Source organism: Apium graveolens, unplaced genomic scaffold (genome assembly GCF_009905375.1).
Source record: "Apium graveolens cultivar Ventura unplaced genomic scaffold, ASM990537v1 ctg6528, whole genome shotgun sequence".
In the NCBI taxonomy this organism is placed as follows: domain Eukaryota; kingdom Viridiplantae; phylum Streptophyta; class Magnoliopsida; order Apiales; family Apiaceae; genus Apium; species Apium graveolens.
In genome coordinates this window covers 1-13,285 of record NW_027419563.1, presented here as the reverse complement: position 1 = coordinate 13,285, position 13,285 = coordinate 1, and the positions used below count along the sequence as shown (strand labels likewise).

The window sequence follows — 13,285 nt, the reverse complement described above, 5'->3', positions numbered from 1 at the left end:
CTGGGTTTCCTTCAAATACTTCTATATCTTCTGTTTCTTCGAGAGGGGAGCATGAATTGCTTGTGGATGAGTCAACCAATTCTCTTGGGTCGATATCTAGTACTTGATTGACTTCTAGCTCTTCCTCTGTCTTTTTTCTTGGAGAAACGGTGGTTAGATAGCATTGTCTTGCTGTTACTTGATCACCAATCATTTCTCCCACGCCGAAATCTGTGGGAAACTTCATTTTCAAGTGGGAGATAGATGTTATAGCTCGGAGCGCGGTGATCGTTGTTCGTCCCAAAATGGCGTTGAAGCTTGAGGAAGCGCTAATCACATGGAATTTGACCATTTTCCAAATCTGACAGGGAGGGGAACCGAAAAGCACTGGCATATCGATGGTTCCTACAACGTGAACCTCATTGCCTGTGAACCCGTATAGCGGGGTTCGGGAGTTTTCGAGTCTTCGATCTCCTATGTCCATTCGGGAAAAAGCATGGTGATATAACACGTCGACGGAGCTACCATTATCGACCAACATTTTCTTAACCGTATTGTTTCCCACACGTGTTGTGATGACGAGAGCATCTTGATGACCTTCGATGAGACCGGGACGATAATCGTCATCAGAAAGAGATGACCAGGGAGGGATTCACTCGAGGGCGTTTAGCTGTCGAGGGATTGACATTAAAGACTTCTCGAGCATAAATCTTGCGAGAGTTGTGGGAGAGACCCCCGGCTACGCCGCCAAAAATAACGTCGATTACACGGTCGTTTTCGCCTCGATGCTGACGTCTGGGTTCATCATCGTGTTGCACATAGTGGACTAGTTGCCCTCGACGAATTTTTCCTTCGATGAGATTGCTTAGTTGAAAACATTGCTCTGTTGTATGGCCGGTGTCTTCATGATATTCACAATATCTGGAGCTTGGGGGTCTTCCTGGTTTCATGGGTCTTGGAGGGCGATAGTCCGGTTCCGTTTTTAACACCGCCAAAATTGTCGTTTTCTCAGTATTGAGTTTCGTGAACTCTTTTTCAGATCGATTGTGGGGTTGCCAATCCCTTTCTCTTCTATCCCTCGGGGGGAGGTCCGATGTGCGAGGCGGGGGCGACGTTCGTACTTTGACGACCTCCGTGGAGATTGTATACAGCTTACCGCTTCTTGAAGCATCATGCGGTGTTCTATAATCTGGAACGCAGCCTGTAGTGTTTTCGGCCTTTTTTCAAAGATCTCTTCTAAAAGGAGGCCATGCCTAGACTTATCGATGCCCGCTGTCAGGAAATTGACAGCCATCTGTTCTATTAAGTCTGGAATTTCCGCTATTTCTTCCCTGAACCGGGTTAGAAAACTCCTGAGACTTTCGCCGGAGCGTTGATGCATTGTCATCAAGGATGCAGTAACTTTGATTCCTTTGTAGTTGCTGGAAAATCGGGCTTGAAACTTGCTTTTCAGGGTTGTCCACGAGTCGATTGACCGAGGTGGCAAGTTACTGTACCATCGGAGAGTCGTGCCTTGAAGGCAAGTGGAGAAGAACTGACACCTAGCGATCTCCGAGTGGCCGAAGAAAGCCATGCGGCCGTCAAATGTATTTAGAAATGCTAGCGGGTCCGAGGATCCGTCGAAATGATCGAGAGCGGGCGTTTTCAACGTCCTGTCGATGCGCGCCTTCTCAAGCACTAACGATAGGGGGCTCTCAGAAACGGTTTCAAACCCTGCCTGATTTCTCATCAAGGTACGCATCTGGGCAATTTCTTCCTGCATTTTAGCGAACTCCTCGTGAGATATAGATTCTGTGGATTATGTCTAATGTGAGACATCGGCAGATGACACTGTCTTCTGTCGACGTTCGCGAGGTTGCGAATATGTTGACTCCGCCGAGGGCTCATATTCGTACTCCGCATCATCCTCATCATAAAATTCATCATCTTGTCCTTCATTTTGAATTGTAGTTTGTTGGAGCTCTCGACGGAGACGGTGAATCTCACGTTTTCGCTCAAGTTTAGCCTGCAATCTCTGAGCTTCGCGCTCTAGAAACTCGAGTTCTTCATCTGAATCAAGGGAATCTTTCGGATTTCCTTGGTTTTGGGCTTTTAGCCTTTCTTTCTGTTCCAAATGTAGCCGAACGTCGCTCGAGAGAACTTTTTTTCCTTTAGATGTTTGAACTCTAAAACGCTGGTCTGACACAGCTTTTCTTTTTCTGTCCCTTTGGAGAGAGTCCTTCAATCCTAGAAATTGATCTTCTGGAGGAGCCTCAGGTGGAGGGAACAGACACTTCGGCTTCAATGCCGGTTGTTTTGGAAGCTCGCGATCGTCGTGGGTCGAGGGGTCGGCGGCAACTTCTGCCGTCAACTTCTTTACCTGAGTTGGTCCGGCGGTTCCCGGATCAAGCTCTTCTACAATCATCTTCTGGTTGGATCTTGTTAAAGCAAAGCTCCTTCTAGCGCCAAATGATGTACCAATAATATTATTAGTCTATATTTTTAGGAGATGATCTTCTTTGCTTAATTAGCCAACCCCTTCAAATGGGATTGTTGTCCTTTATTTATACTAAGTCCCAAATGGGCTCAATCCTTACAATCTGGGCCTTCTTGGGCTTTACATAATGTATTGTGATTATTCTAACTATAATTCCTTTGGGCCGTTTTGTTCTGGTCCAACAACTTTATATGTAATATGAGCGGATTTTTATGTATATTTTTATATTATTTAAAATTATAATATATTTTTTTAATCATTACATTATTACTATATTTATAAATAATAATATAAATATTTGTTATTGGCGAAATTCGAACTTGAATCTTGGGTCGCGTATAAATAATAATATAAATATTGTTGTTGGCGGGTTCAAATTTGACAGTTTGAGTAGTGTATATTATTTTAGTACTTGAATCTAACGGTACTTATTAGTTGATTAAAAAAATCCGACGGTCATAAATGGGGATAACCAAATCAATCAAAAAAAGTTACACCAAATTATACCACATTCATGTTATTATTGTTAGTAGCTTAAATCTCGTGCGATGCACGAATTTCCTTTAATATTTACAATTTTATTTATCTCGTCATATTATAATTTTTAAATATTTATAAAATATAATAATAATTATAAATTTATAAAAAATAATAGAATAACATGTGGTAGCATTTTAGTAAAATAAGTATTATATATACTTTAACAGTTTAGTAGTTTAACACATATATAACACTATTTATTTATTTATTTTAATAATAGGAAAAGCGCTTGTAATTTAGTAAAAAAGTACACTATGTATAGTTTGTATTAGTTTAATAATTTAGTAGTTTAGTGGATAACATTATTTATTTACTTTTTTAATAATCAAAATTAGGGAATAACAGTTGAAACAAATTATAACTAATTCGGGTTATTATAATCTAGTATAGATTATAGGTTATTATAGTATAGTATAAAAATATAGATACCAAAGTCTCAATTACCCTGGTTAAAAATTTATCTTTAGTAATTCGATTTTGACACACCAAAAATTTCTTAGAACATATACTTTAATTATAAGATTATAAGTCATATTAGTAAAAAAAGTCTTAATTACAATACTTGATCAATGTACATTTCCTACATTATCAGCTAACTCTGGTGAGCATAATCCCTAGGTCATGGCAACTCCAAAAATAAACTTGTTCTTGGTTTCTTCTTGTTCTTCATAATTAAGACGCCATGAACCACTAATAAGGAAGAATACCAGGGGTCACATTTGAGCATGAGACGTCATGGCTAGCTTGGCTAGGACACCTACAGCTAGGGAATTACAATAAGTTACAGGCTCAGTGTAGGAGGAAGCAGAACGAAGATCCTGGAAATTGTCGGTCTTATCCGGGCCACCAACAAAGGCTCCTGTTAGCTCATTGGGGTTTGGTTTATTTGGATTGAACCAGTCATTAAAGCTCATGCCACAGTTCACTTCTTCGTTAGCAGCCAATGGTGGAACAGAAGCTCCTCTGTGATGAGCTTGTGTTGGTGGATTCTGACCAAATCCTACCATGTATGATCTTTTTTGAGGATTTTCCCCTAAAAGATAATCAATCTGCATTGCATGCACAAACCTAGTACTATATCTGTTGTACTTTTGACAAATGAAATATAGGACAGTTAATTACCTGTTTTTTAGCAAAATCAGATACTTGAACACAAGTGATTTGCTTGTTGCCGCATTGAACATTTTCATTGTGTCGAGCTAGGAGATCACCGTATATGCTGAGGAGGAAAGCAGTACCCGTAACATATTGACCATTGGCACCGTCTCTGAGGTGAACCATACCGCCAGGAGTTATAAAAACCTGGTGGTAAGGACTGTCTGGATGAGTGGAGCAAATATAACCATCTGCATGATCTTTATAGTCTTCAAACTCTTTTTGTCCTTGCCAAAATAACTGCATTTATTTGTTTGTCAAAATGAATCTGGTTAAATAAAAAACATGAAGGATGTATTTAAAAAGTCATGAGTTCTGTTGACGATATTCTAATAAAGCGAAATTGTTACTTCAGCAAGGAGGACTTGACTGCCAGAATACTTGAGATCCCAATTGAACTCGTTAACATTAGCAGGAACGGCCTCCTCTGTTATGAACTGGTGGTACACATCTTGTTTAGTTGCCTTGTATAGCCATACTGCTGCCCACAACAATTCATCCTGCATACAGCATTTGGTTCATATATTATTGTCATAGATGTACATACGTTTTCTTAACAAATTCAGCTGACCATGCAAATGTAATTATGTTAACATGCATGTATATTTTAGAAACTGATCATACTTACATTGAAGCCTGAATATGAGCAGTAGAAAGGGCATTCTCCATCAAAAGTCCCTCTATGATCTCTGGCAAATCTAAATAGCTGCATGCAAGAAACCAAAAAAAGGTGAATTTCCATTGCATTATAGAGAAATTATAGAATATAGGGATGGACAGGTAGATGTTAGTGCAAGTACGTCTTCCGCCTTGGTAGAGAGACGAGTAGCATAAGGTTCATCAACGCCTCTAAAGACCATGGAAGCAGAAGCCATAGCGGCAGCAGTTTCGGCAGCAATCTCACTTCCAGGTGTACTTGGATCAATCTTCAGTACTGTTCTTGGTGTTTGCATCTTTTCTGGATTTACCCAACACTCATGATCTTTGTTGGGATCTCCTACCTAGGTATTTCAGCATGATGCATTCATACGACATATTTAAGTTTCAGTCAGCAAAATCTACCAACACTGAGAAGTGAGAATCCTTTTGTATTTATTTGTAACTGTAAATTAATGTTTTTGAATGAAAGACTCTGAAGTCTAAACATAAATGAGACAAATATGGGCTGCTTATCAGGGTTACCTGGACATATAATGTGTTTGGGGTAACACTGGCTTTCAAAAAATAATCTGTACCCCAACGGATAGCAGCCCTGGCATTTTCCAGTTCTCCTGCACTTTCAAGTTCTTTCTGATAAAAAAGAGCCGCCCATGACAATGTTGTAACTGTGAATGCCATAGGCAGACCATATTTCACATTGTCTCCTGCATCATAGTATCCTCCCACCAGATCAACCTACATTGTACACACACAAAATTACCATTAACTTTCCTCCAAATATTCATCAAAGAAACAAAATTATCATAATAACTGCAATACGAAACACTTACATTGGCTTCTTTACCATCATTAAGAGCAGAATCACCTCTCCAAGGAACCCTGTTATTGGGAGGGAGTTTTCCTGATCTTTGTGCCTCTAAGAATATAAGTGATTTTGTCAAAGCCTCCTTATAATTAAACTGACCATTGGCCACATGAACAAATAAACCTTCAAAAATAGCAAGCCAAGCCATAATTATGGCTGCTGCTGCTCCTCTTCCGCCATTCCCCATCAACACTAAACTAGATGGTCAACTTAAATTTTCGAAAAAGAAAAAACAAAATATACATGAACAGAGATAGTGGGTCAAGACAGCTGGTTTTTTCTTCAATCATGGAAAACACAGTGGTTGCATGCATTGGAGGGAACACAGAAAAAGTACAGAAAGTTAGTGGATTCAAGGAAGTTGGAAAATTAACATGTTCAGAAAACACGCCATTGTTCTAATGGTTCATAGAAAAACAGGGAATTTGTAGGGTTGGGAAAGACTATTGCACAATAGCTTCTGAATGCTATCAGTGGTAGTTAAATCTAAATTGCTGTTTGTTTTTCTTTGCATCTATATTTAGGTAACAGATTTCTCGTCTCTGGATCAACTTTTATTTTCCTTGAGCTGTCTTAAAATTTGAATAATGGTTAACAGACTTTAGATGTTTTAATATGATTATCTGGTTCAGTGAGACATTGACACAATGTTTAAGTGTGTACTTAATTTTTTTGGATCGAGTGTATTTGAGTCGGTCTTATTATAAAAAAACAATAATTTTTTAAATTTACAAAATATATGTATCAAAATAGGAATCTACTTCTTAAGAATACATCTTTTATAATTAAAAAAAAAAACCATGTACTGGAAAATAGCACGTCCACTTTCATATTATTTATATAAATTTACCGAAAGTCTTTTTCGTTTTTAGACAAACATATTTCCACTTGATTATTTTTGTATATAATTAAAATCATATATAATACAACTCCATTTCAGATTCCTGGTGGAGGGTCAAGCTAATAGCGGAATCAAATTTTAATACATTATTAATTTGAATAATTTAGAACTATTGCTTTATATATGCAACTTCATATGATTCAACACTGCAGAATCTAGATTTCTTAAAACGGAAAAGAACCTAAATAATATTAGCAATAAAAATGCTATACAACAAACAGTAGTATTCAAGAAACAAAATATGGAAGAGACTAGTCCACTACTGGTTGAGTTGAACAAGGTTCTGTTATACCAGCACATATATGCATTCCCGATATTATGTGGATGGAGCAAAGCCCTGTACTTATGCTGTATAGGGAGGCATGGAACGTTATTTGTGCATGCCATGCTACGGAAGAACAGAGACAATGAGTTGTTGCTTAGCACCTCCTTATCATACTTGCTACATTTCTCCCTATTTCTTCTTTTGTTTGTTCACAGACAGGAACATCTCCAATGTACATATCAAAGAATGCCCCTAACAGTGTAGAACCTCATGTTAATCTATATGTACACATTTTACACAAGTATAATATATACACATTTGAACCTAATTCTAAGTCCAAGTTAAAGTGGTTCACTGCTATGTCTTAATCACCGAGATTCCAATGCAAAATACATGAGCAAAGAGGATAACTCAAATTAAACAGATTACTCACTGCACAAATCCTTGCTTTGAACTGCTCCAATTTCATCTCCTCCAACTGAAAATATATATAATTCACTGTAAAGTTCTGACAGATTTTAATAAAGAGCACTTGGTCCTAGTAAACAAATGCAAATACTACAACATGGATGGGGCCAAAAATGTTCAAAGCATCAACTTAATAGGCGTACGAAAAAATAAATTGGTGATAAAAGTTTATGAAATTTAGATAGATGCAACTATAGGTATGCACATATAGCCAGTGAGAGCTGAATTATCAAATCTTACTTTCTGTAATTAAATTTCCATCTGCTGTTCTCTTGAAAAAAATTGTTGTTCCCTGGATATTGTAAAGTACAGATCAGCCCTTCTGCCAAATAAAAGGCATATACTCCTTTTATCAAGTACAAAAAGGTTTTAAATCAAATTACCGCACGTATGGGAATATCTTCGGCGAAAAGAGAACCAAATTTTCTCACACAGTCGATATCACTGTTTGGGTTCGTCTAACGAACAATAAAACTTTGTCAGGAGTTGTAGATAATGATTCGCCAAGTATATAAATATATTCCAGAAGCACATAGTTTACCTTAATCAATCGAGCTCGAAGAGATTTTTCAAAAGCACTGCAAGAAGCAAACAAATAAATATAACAAATAAATACACCAGATTTCATGTACATAAACTTCCATGCCTCACACATATTTACTTCTCAGAAAAGCTTTCAAAAGAAATATAAACATACCTTCTAACTGTATTAATTTTAATCCCGTTGGCACTAACCACGAGTCTAATAGTCATGCTAATGTCCTCCCTGAGACATCCATGTATAATTAATTCAGAAAACAATGAGCATATAAATATTTACATATAATATGGAAAAGGCAATCTAGCCATCTTTCAAAAGTTTAACTATGTTCAGCAATAGTTCACAATAAATATGAGTGTGCTGTATTTTTAATCCTAAAAATAATGAAACACTGGTGCTATCAAACTATATGGAGATGTTGCCTCTAACTTTTTATAAAGATTTCTGCGTGTCTGGACTTCAAGAGGGCATGTCTTCACTCTGATTTTTCAGGTCAACATACCAACTTGTCCTCGATAGTCAAAATCGATGCACCACAAAGAAGCGAACAAATGCATGAAGGCCTAATATTAAGTAATTAGCGAATGCAAGGGACAGAATAAATTCCAATGATCATCAGGTAGTAAAAAATTCATCTTGACAAATTACCCAGGCAATGGAAAGTCAAAAATAGAGTGACACGAGCACAAGTATCTCACCCCTCAATGATATAGAGTAATATAGTATTTACAAAATTCAAGATAATGTTATTTTGCCATTCATTCAGGACATATAGGAAGATGAAATTAAAAACTGATGGACATATAGGATAACATTTTTGTTCGTAAATGTTTTCTTGAAACAGCTAGGCATTTTTTTATAGTTGTTTCAACTAGATTAGTTCCCGGGCAGATGCCAGTTATATTTTAATTATTTTCTGAAAATTATTCTAAAATAGCTTACTTTGAATATATATTAATACAATATTTTTAAAACATAATTGAGAATTGAATCAAATTATAAATTTAAAAATAATATTACCCAAACTACAAATATTATCAATTTTTTTTAAAATATAAAAATATAATAATGAATGTTTGTGTAAATAAAATTAATTTTGAATAAGATAAAATTAGTGAAGGAAATGGAATTATTGAAATTATTAATTTAAAAATATAAAAATGAGGAAGAAATAGAATGACAAATGAGTAAGAGAGAAAATAAGTGGACGTAATAAATGAAAAGAGGGGGAGAGAGAGAGGAGAGAGAGAGATAGAGAGAGAGAGAGAGAGAGATTTGAATTAAAGTAAATTAAATGAGTAGAGGATTGTTAGTGGGATAATGACATCATCAAATTAATGAGAGCTTGACACATATGATTTGATGATGTAAACTCTTAAAATAGAGCTTGACACATAAGCTATGATGATGTCAGCTGTATTTTATTTTAGTATAATGTAGATTAGTGCTTTGTCGGGATTTAAGGATATCCAACTTGCCTATATGCTTCTAAAAGAAATATTAAAACATAGCTACCCTATGAAGATGTTTTTTTACTTTAACTACGAAATAATGTAAATTTGAAGACAAGAAAGCAACTCGGTAATCACCATCCTTCTCTGTTTATAGCCAAGCGCAAAATAAATGTGCATACCTGAGAAGATCCTGATAGAAGGAACGGTGTTTACATAGTTCACTTGCTGGAATAGAGCAATATTTCCGGCCCAATTTCTCACAGACATCAAAAGGATGAATATCTATTCAACATAAGTCCTTAATTAGTAGGAGAAACGTATCCACAGTTTAAGATATAATTAAAGAATTGACTGAAATTTATTTACTTACAGAAACCAAATGCATAAAGCTTCAGAGACTTAATTTTAATTATTTTCATTGTTCTGGATCCAGTTCCGACAAGCACCTTCAGTGATAATTAATGAAAAATGAAAACTTGAGCATGATTATGAGTAAAACAGATGCCAAATCATAAAAGAGAAAAATAAAGGTATTCTTGCACATAACTTTTTAATAAACTCTTAAAGTGGAAAACATAGTAGCAAATTAGACAAGTAGCATTAAAACACCTAATAAAACTATTCTCTGTTGAAAGAATTCACAAAGGAAAATATGAAAAAGATAAATTAGACTACTGATGATTAGACATGAAGCTTTTAAGGACTTTTTCAAATAAATTATTAATTCCCCACAAGATTTTGAAAAAATTCAGCGGACTTTAGTTAAATTAGGCATTAATTTCAGGCAACCTGACAGGTTTATCAAGTACCATTACTGTTGGCACTACATTATAAATTAGAAGACAAGATACCCTTCCGTATTCAAAATAGAAAAACTTTAGTTAAGAAGCATAAAGTTTCAAATTCTATTTGAGAAAAATATGATAAATTTATCAATTTGAAAGTGACAGGCTTCAATTAATCTTGATATTAAACTGGATATAAAATCTATAGTGTAGAGTTTGAGATTGGTGGAGCAGGTTACGAAACAAATTGCACATGTGAAATTCTAGTCTGACAATGAAAATGAAAATTATCAAGAGAAGCCACAAAATAAATTACCTCTGACAGCCAATTTGAGTTGGTCTCTCCGTCTGAACCGTTTTCTAATATAGCTGGAAACTCAATGCCCGTCACAGGTTCAACTGCATGCCTTGAATAGTCTAAAGTAGATAAACAGAGATCACATCCACGGTGCTCAAAATTACTGGGACCTTGTTCCATGCATCTCTGCGATAGTACATCATCATTCTCATGTGGAAGACATACAACATTCTGAGATCTGTTACCAACACCATAAAAATAATATATCTCAGGATAGGCTAATTTTACTGCATAAAGAAAAAAAGGAAATTAAACTTGTGGCAATAACCCTCAACATAAATCTATCTACTGTCAAGCAAGCTTTTTCAACAAGCAATAGCCTTGTTACAAGGCAACTTACTCATTATTGAATGGTGGTACTAAAGCTGCAGCTAATGAGATCATAGGAAAAGATTGAAGCTGCTCGGCATGTTTGTACAATTGTCTCACACCGAAACTCGAAATCTTTTCAAAAAACAACGGGATGGAAGAATCTCCCATTAATTTAAAACTGCGACTAAATCCAGTGAGATTCTGGGCAGTAAAGTAGTTCACTTGCGTATAAGATCTACATCTTCCTGTATTTGGACCAACATGATCGCCCGCTAAATTATGATGCATATTGGAACTCGGCCTACTGGCAAGCCACAATAGCAAAGCGCCTGTAAACTTTGACATACAGTTGAAAGCATCTTGTAGAGCCATACTTCCAGAAACATAAAAGTATCTTGAATTGTCGACGAACGAACTAATATTGGTTAACAAATTCGGGTTGACAAGGGGTTCCACGGGAAACATATAAGATGACCACCCATCATGATCCCGGGGAAACAACCAAATATTCCGCATATTGATTTGAACCTAATTCAATTCTACAAGACACAAGTCTTTATCATTTCTTCAACAACCAACAATTGAAGCTACAACATTTCTACAAGAAAAAGCAAACAATTTGACAACAAACAAATCAATGAATCAAATAGAACTCTCTTAAAAAACCCATTATATAACAGCATTATAAGAAAAGGAACACAAAATCAAGAATGCAATACAGACATAAAACTAATATCATCAGAAAATCAAGAATTAGCTTAAACCCATAAAAAGTTTACAACTTTTTTACATATACACACAGAATTGACACAAATATATCTCTAACAGTTCCATTCACCTCAATGACTTGCACAAACCCACAGAACATTTTTAGCAAATTTTAATTTGACAAATACCCAGATGAACATAAAAAAATATTAACGAGTATAATGAAGCAAAATGAATAAATAACATAGAAAATTGAGGAAATGACACAAACCTGATGAGAAAACAAAGTTGAATACAAAAGATTAATGAAGAAAGGGGTCTTGGAGCATTAAAAACACAAAGCTTTAGGGGGTTTGAAGCACACAAATAATATTTGGAATATGCGATTGTATGTATTTCTGACGTAACAAAAACAAAACAGAGATACTTGGAACCAGAATTTCCCTTTCAAAACTTTAACACACCAAAAAAATGAAATGAAATTAGATATAGAGTCTAAGTTTGATGGAGAACACTTTTTGTTGAAACAAGAGACCATTTATGTTCTGTAATTAAAATTTTGCACACAAATATTCCAAAATGTATTATTTTGTATCTAGAATTATTATTATTTTATTCAAAATTTTGAATATCGTACATATTGCATGTGCATGTAGAATATTACAAAATATTTTATTGTATGAAACATATTTAGTTCGCATAACATTTGTTCAAATTGTAGAACATATACATTATACTTATTACACCTAAATGATCATTTTAATGAATTAGTGATATCCGTAAAACATACTTCACAAAAAATAATATATTTCATAATATTTTGGTTGCAGAACATACAGTATGTGGTCTTAGAGGTCTCCGATAAAATGTGGTCTCCATAAAACTTATATATATGCGCATATATGTTGTAATTTATAATTTTAATATATTATTGGTTGGATCGAATCTTATATATCTTTAATAATAATTTTAAGACTATATCTAACATTTTTCAACAATTTGATCCAACGGCTCTAAATTTAGTAATCAAAGGATCAACAATCAAATTTTAAACATTTCATTTTTAATATAATAGTACATATATATATATATCTCGTTGGTCCGGTTTTTAATATTTGTCCTTTATTTTCTGCACATAATTTAAGGTGTATTAAGAGCATAGTTAAAATAATTATTTTTTAAATTATTTTTGTAAACTTTAGTATAAGTTGTATATTTTTATTTCGAAAAAGAAAAACTCAAAAATTATTATTAACTACGACTTGTATAATTATAATGCCAGTTAAAATAATAGTTATTATAATACGAGACAAAATAACGTATATTAGCATTAAGTCGTAAGTTATACATATTTGAGTTTTGCTTATATTTTCAAAATGTATATTCTATAATATTAAACATCTTTTATAAAATTAATTAACTTATTCAAACTACCTAACAAAATGAGCCGACGTATGATTGGTAGGGTTGAGTTGTGAATTTATTTTTTACGAATTGAATTATAAATCTATTTTTACGAATTATGTTAAAAAAATTCACATTGAAGTAATGAATTGCATAAATCTCTATAAGAGGTCAACCCAATCCATGAACACCCACCGTATTTCATAACCTTTTTTTGAAAAGAAAAAATTGAAAGAATTTATTTCTTCATTAGAACCTTTTTTTGAAAAAAAAAGAAGTTGAAAAAATTTATTTTTCATCTTGTTCCTAAGTAATTTTCCTAGAAGAAAATAAAAGTGTTATGGATTAAACTAATATATATATTTGATGTATTTAGTACTAAGGAACGTGAGCTTCAAGGCTCGTTTGACTGCT

General features: G+C 34.5%; 3 protein-coding genes across 5 annotated transcripts; all 3 read right to left on the bottom strand.

Moving 5' to 3' along the window:
- Positions 1–605: 605 nt before the first annotated feature.
- On the bottom strand, positions 606–1,741 carry LOC141703344 (uncharacterized). Its single transcript, XM_074506886.1, has 2 exons — positions 1,339–1,741; positions 606–1,180 (listed from the first exon to the last, which is right to left on the bottom strand). Exons 1-2 carry the CDS (start codon positions 1,739–1,741, stop codon positions 606–608), a joined length of 978 nt encoding a protein of 325 aa, XP_074362987.1.
- A 1,763-nt stretch (positions 1,742–3,504) lies between these two features.
- LOC141703342 (endoglucanase 16-like) lies at positions 3,505–6,443 on the bottom strand. The gene is made up of 7 exons (XM_074506882.1): positions 5,641–6,443; positions 5,333–5,545; positions 4,951–5,151; positions 4,779–4,856; positions 4,501–4,650; positions 4,118–4,390; positions 3,505–4,044 (listed from the first exon to the last, which is right to left on the bottom strand). The coding sequence occupies exons 1-7, from the start codon at positions 5,860–5,862 to the stop codon at positions 3,709–3,711; spliced, it is 1,473 nt and encodes a 490-aa protein (XP_074362983.1). The 5' UTR covers positions 5,863–6,443; the 3' UTR covers positions 3,505–3,708.
- Positions 6,444–6,753: 310 nt separating this feature from the next.
- LOC141703343 (fatty-acid-binding protein 2-like) lies at positions 6,754–11,785 on the bottom strand. Of its 3 annotated transcripts, none has more exons than XM_074506883.1 (11): positions 11,739–11,785; positions 10,788–11,357; positions 10,406–10,625; positions 9,675–9,750; positions 9,484–9,586; positions 8,007–8,075; positions 7,851–7,887; positions 7,693–7,767; positions 7,550–7,601; positions 7,275–7,319; positions 6,754–7,093 (listed from the first exon to the last, which is right to left on the bottom strand). In XM_074506883.1, exons 2-11 carry the CDS (start codon positions 11,273–11,275, stop codon positions 6,996–6,998), a joined length of 1,263 nt encoding a protein of 420 aa, XP_074362984.1. In that variant the 5' UTR covers positions 11,276–11,357; positions 11,739–11,785; the 3' UTR covers positions 6,754–6,995. The 3 variants fall into 3 exon arrangements, with proteins under 3 accessions (XP_074362984.1, XP_074362985.1, XP_074362986.1); XM_074506884.1 differs by having other exon boundaries at positions 10,788–11,298; positions 11,739–11,784; XM_074506885.1 differs by lacking the exon at positions 11,739–11,785 and having other exon boundaries at positions 10,406–10,674; positions 10,788–10,924.
- Positions 11,786–13,285: the final 1,500 nt, after the last annotated feature.

Excerpts from the sequence above, each read along its gene's own strand:
- LOC141703344 (XM_074506886.1), bottom strand. The coding sequence starts at position 1,741 with ATGCAGGAAGAAATTGCCCAGATGCGTACCTTGATGAGAAATCAGGCA. Across the intron at positions 1,181-1,338 it reads GCATCAACGCTCCGGCGAAA|GCTGCGTTCCAGATTATAGA; the intron begins GTCTCAGGAGTT and ends AAAACACTACAG.
- LOC141703342 (XM_074506882.1), bottom strand. The coding sequence starts at position 5,862 with ATGGGGAATGGCGGAAGAGGAGCAGCAGCAGCCATAATTATGGCTTGG. Across the intron at positions 5,152-5,332 it reads CAAACACATTATATGTCCAG|GTAGGAGATCCCAACAAAGA; the intron begins GTAACCCTGATA and ends TGAAATACCTAG. Across the intron at positions 4,857-4,950 it reads TCTCTACCAAGGCGGAAGAC|CTATTTAGATTTGCCAGAGA; the intron begins GTACTTGCACTA and ends TCTTGCATGCAG.
- LOC141703343 (XM_074506883.1), bottom strand. The coding sequence starts at position 11,275 with ATGCGGAATATTTGGTTGTTTCCCCGGGATCATGATGGGTGGTCATCT. Across the intron at positions 10,626-10,787 it reads GTACCACCATTCAATAATGA|ATCTCAGAATGTTGTATGTC; the intron begins GTAAGTTGCCTT and ends TGTTGGTAACAG. Across the intron at positions 8,076-9,483 it reads TTCTATCAGGATCTTCTCAG|GGAGGACATTAGCATGACTA; the intron begins GTATGCACATTT and ends TGGATGTCTCAG.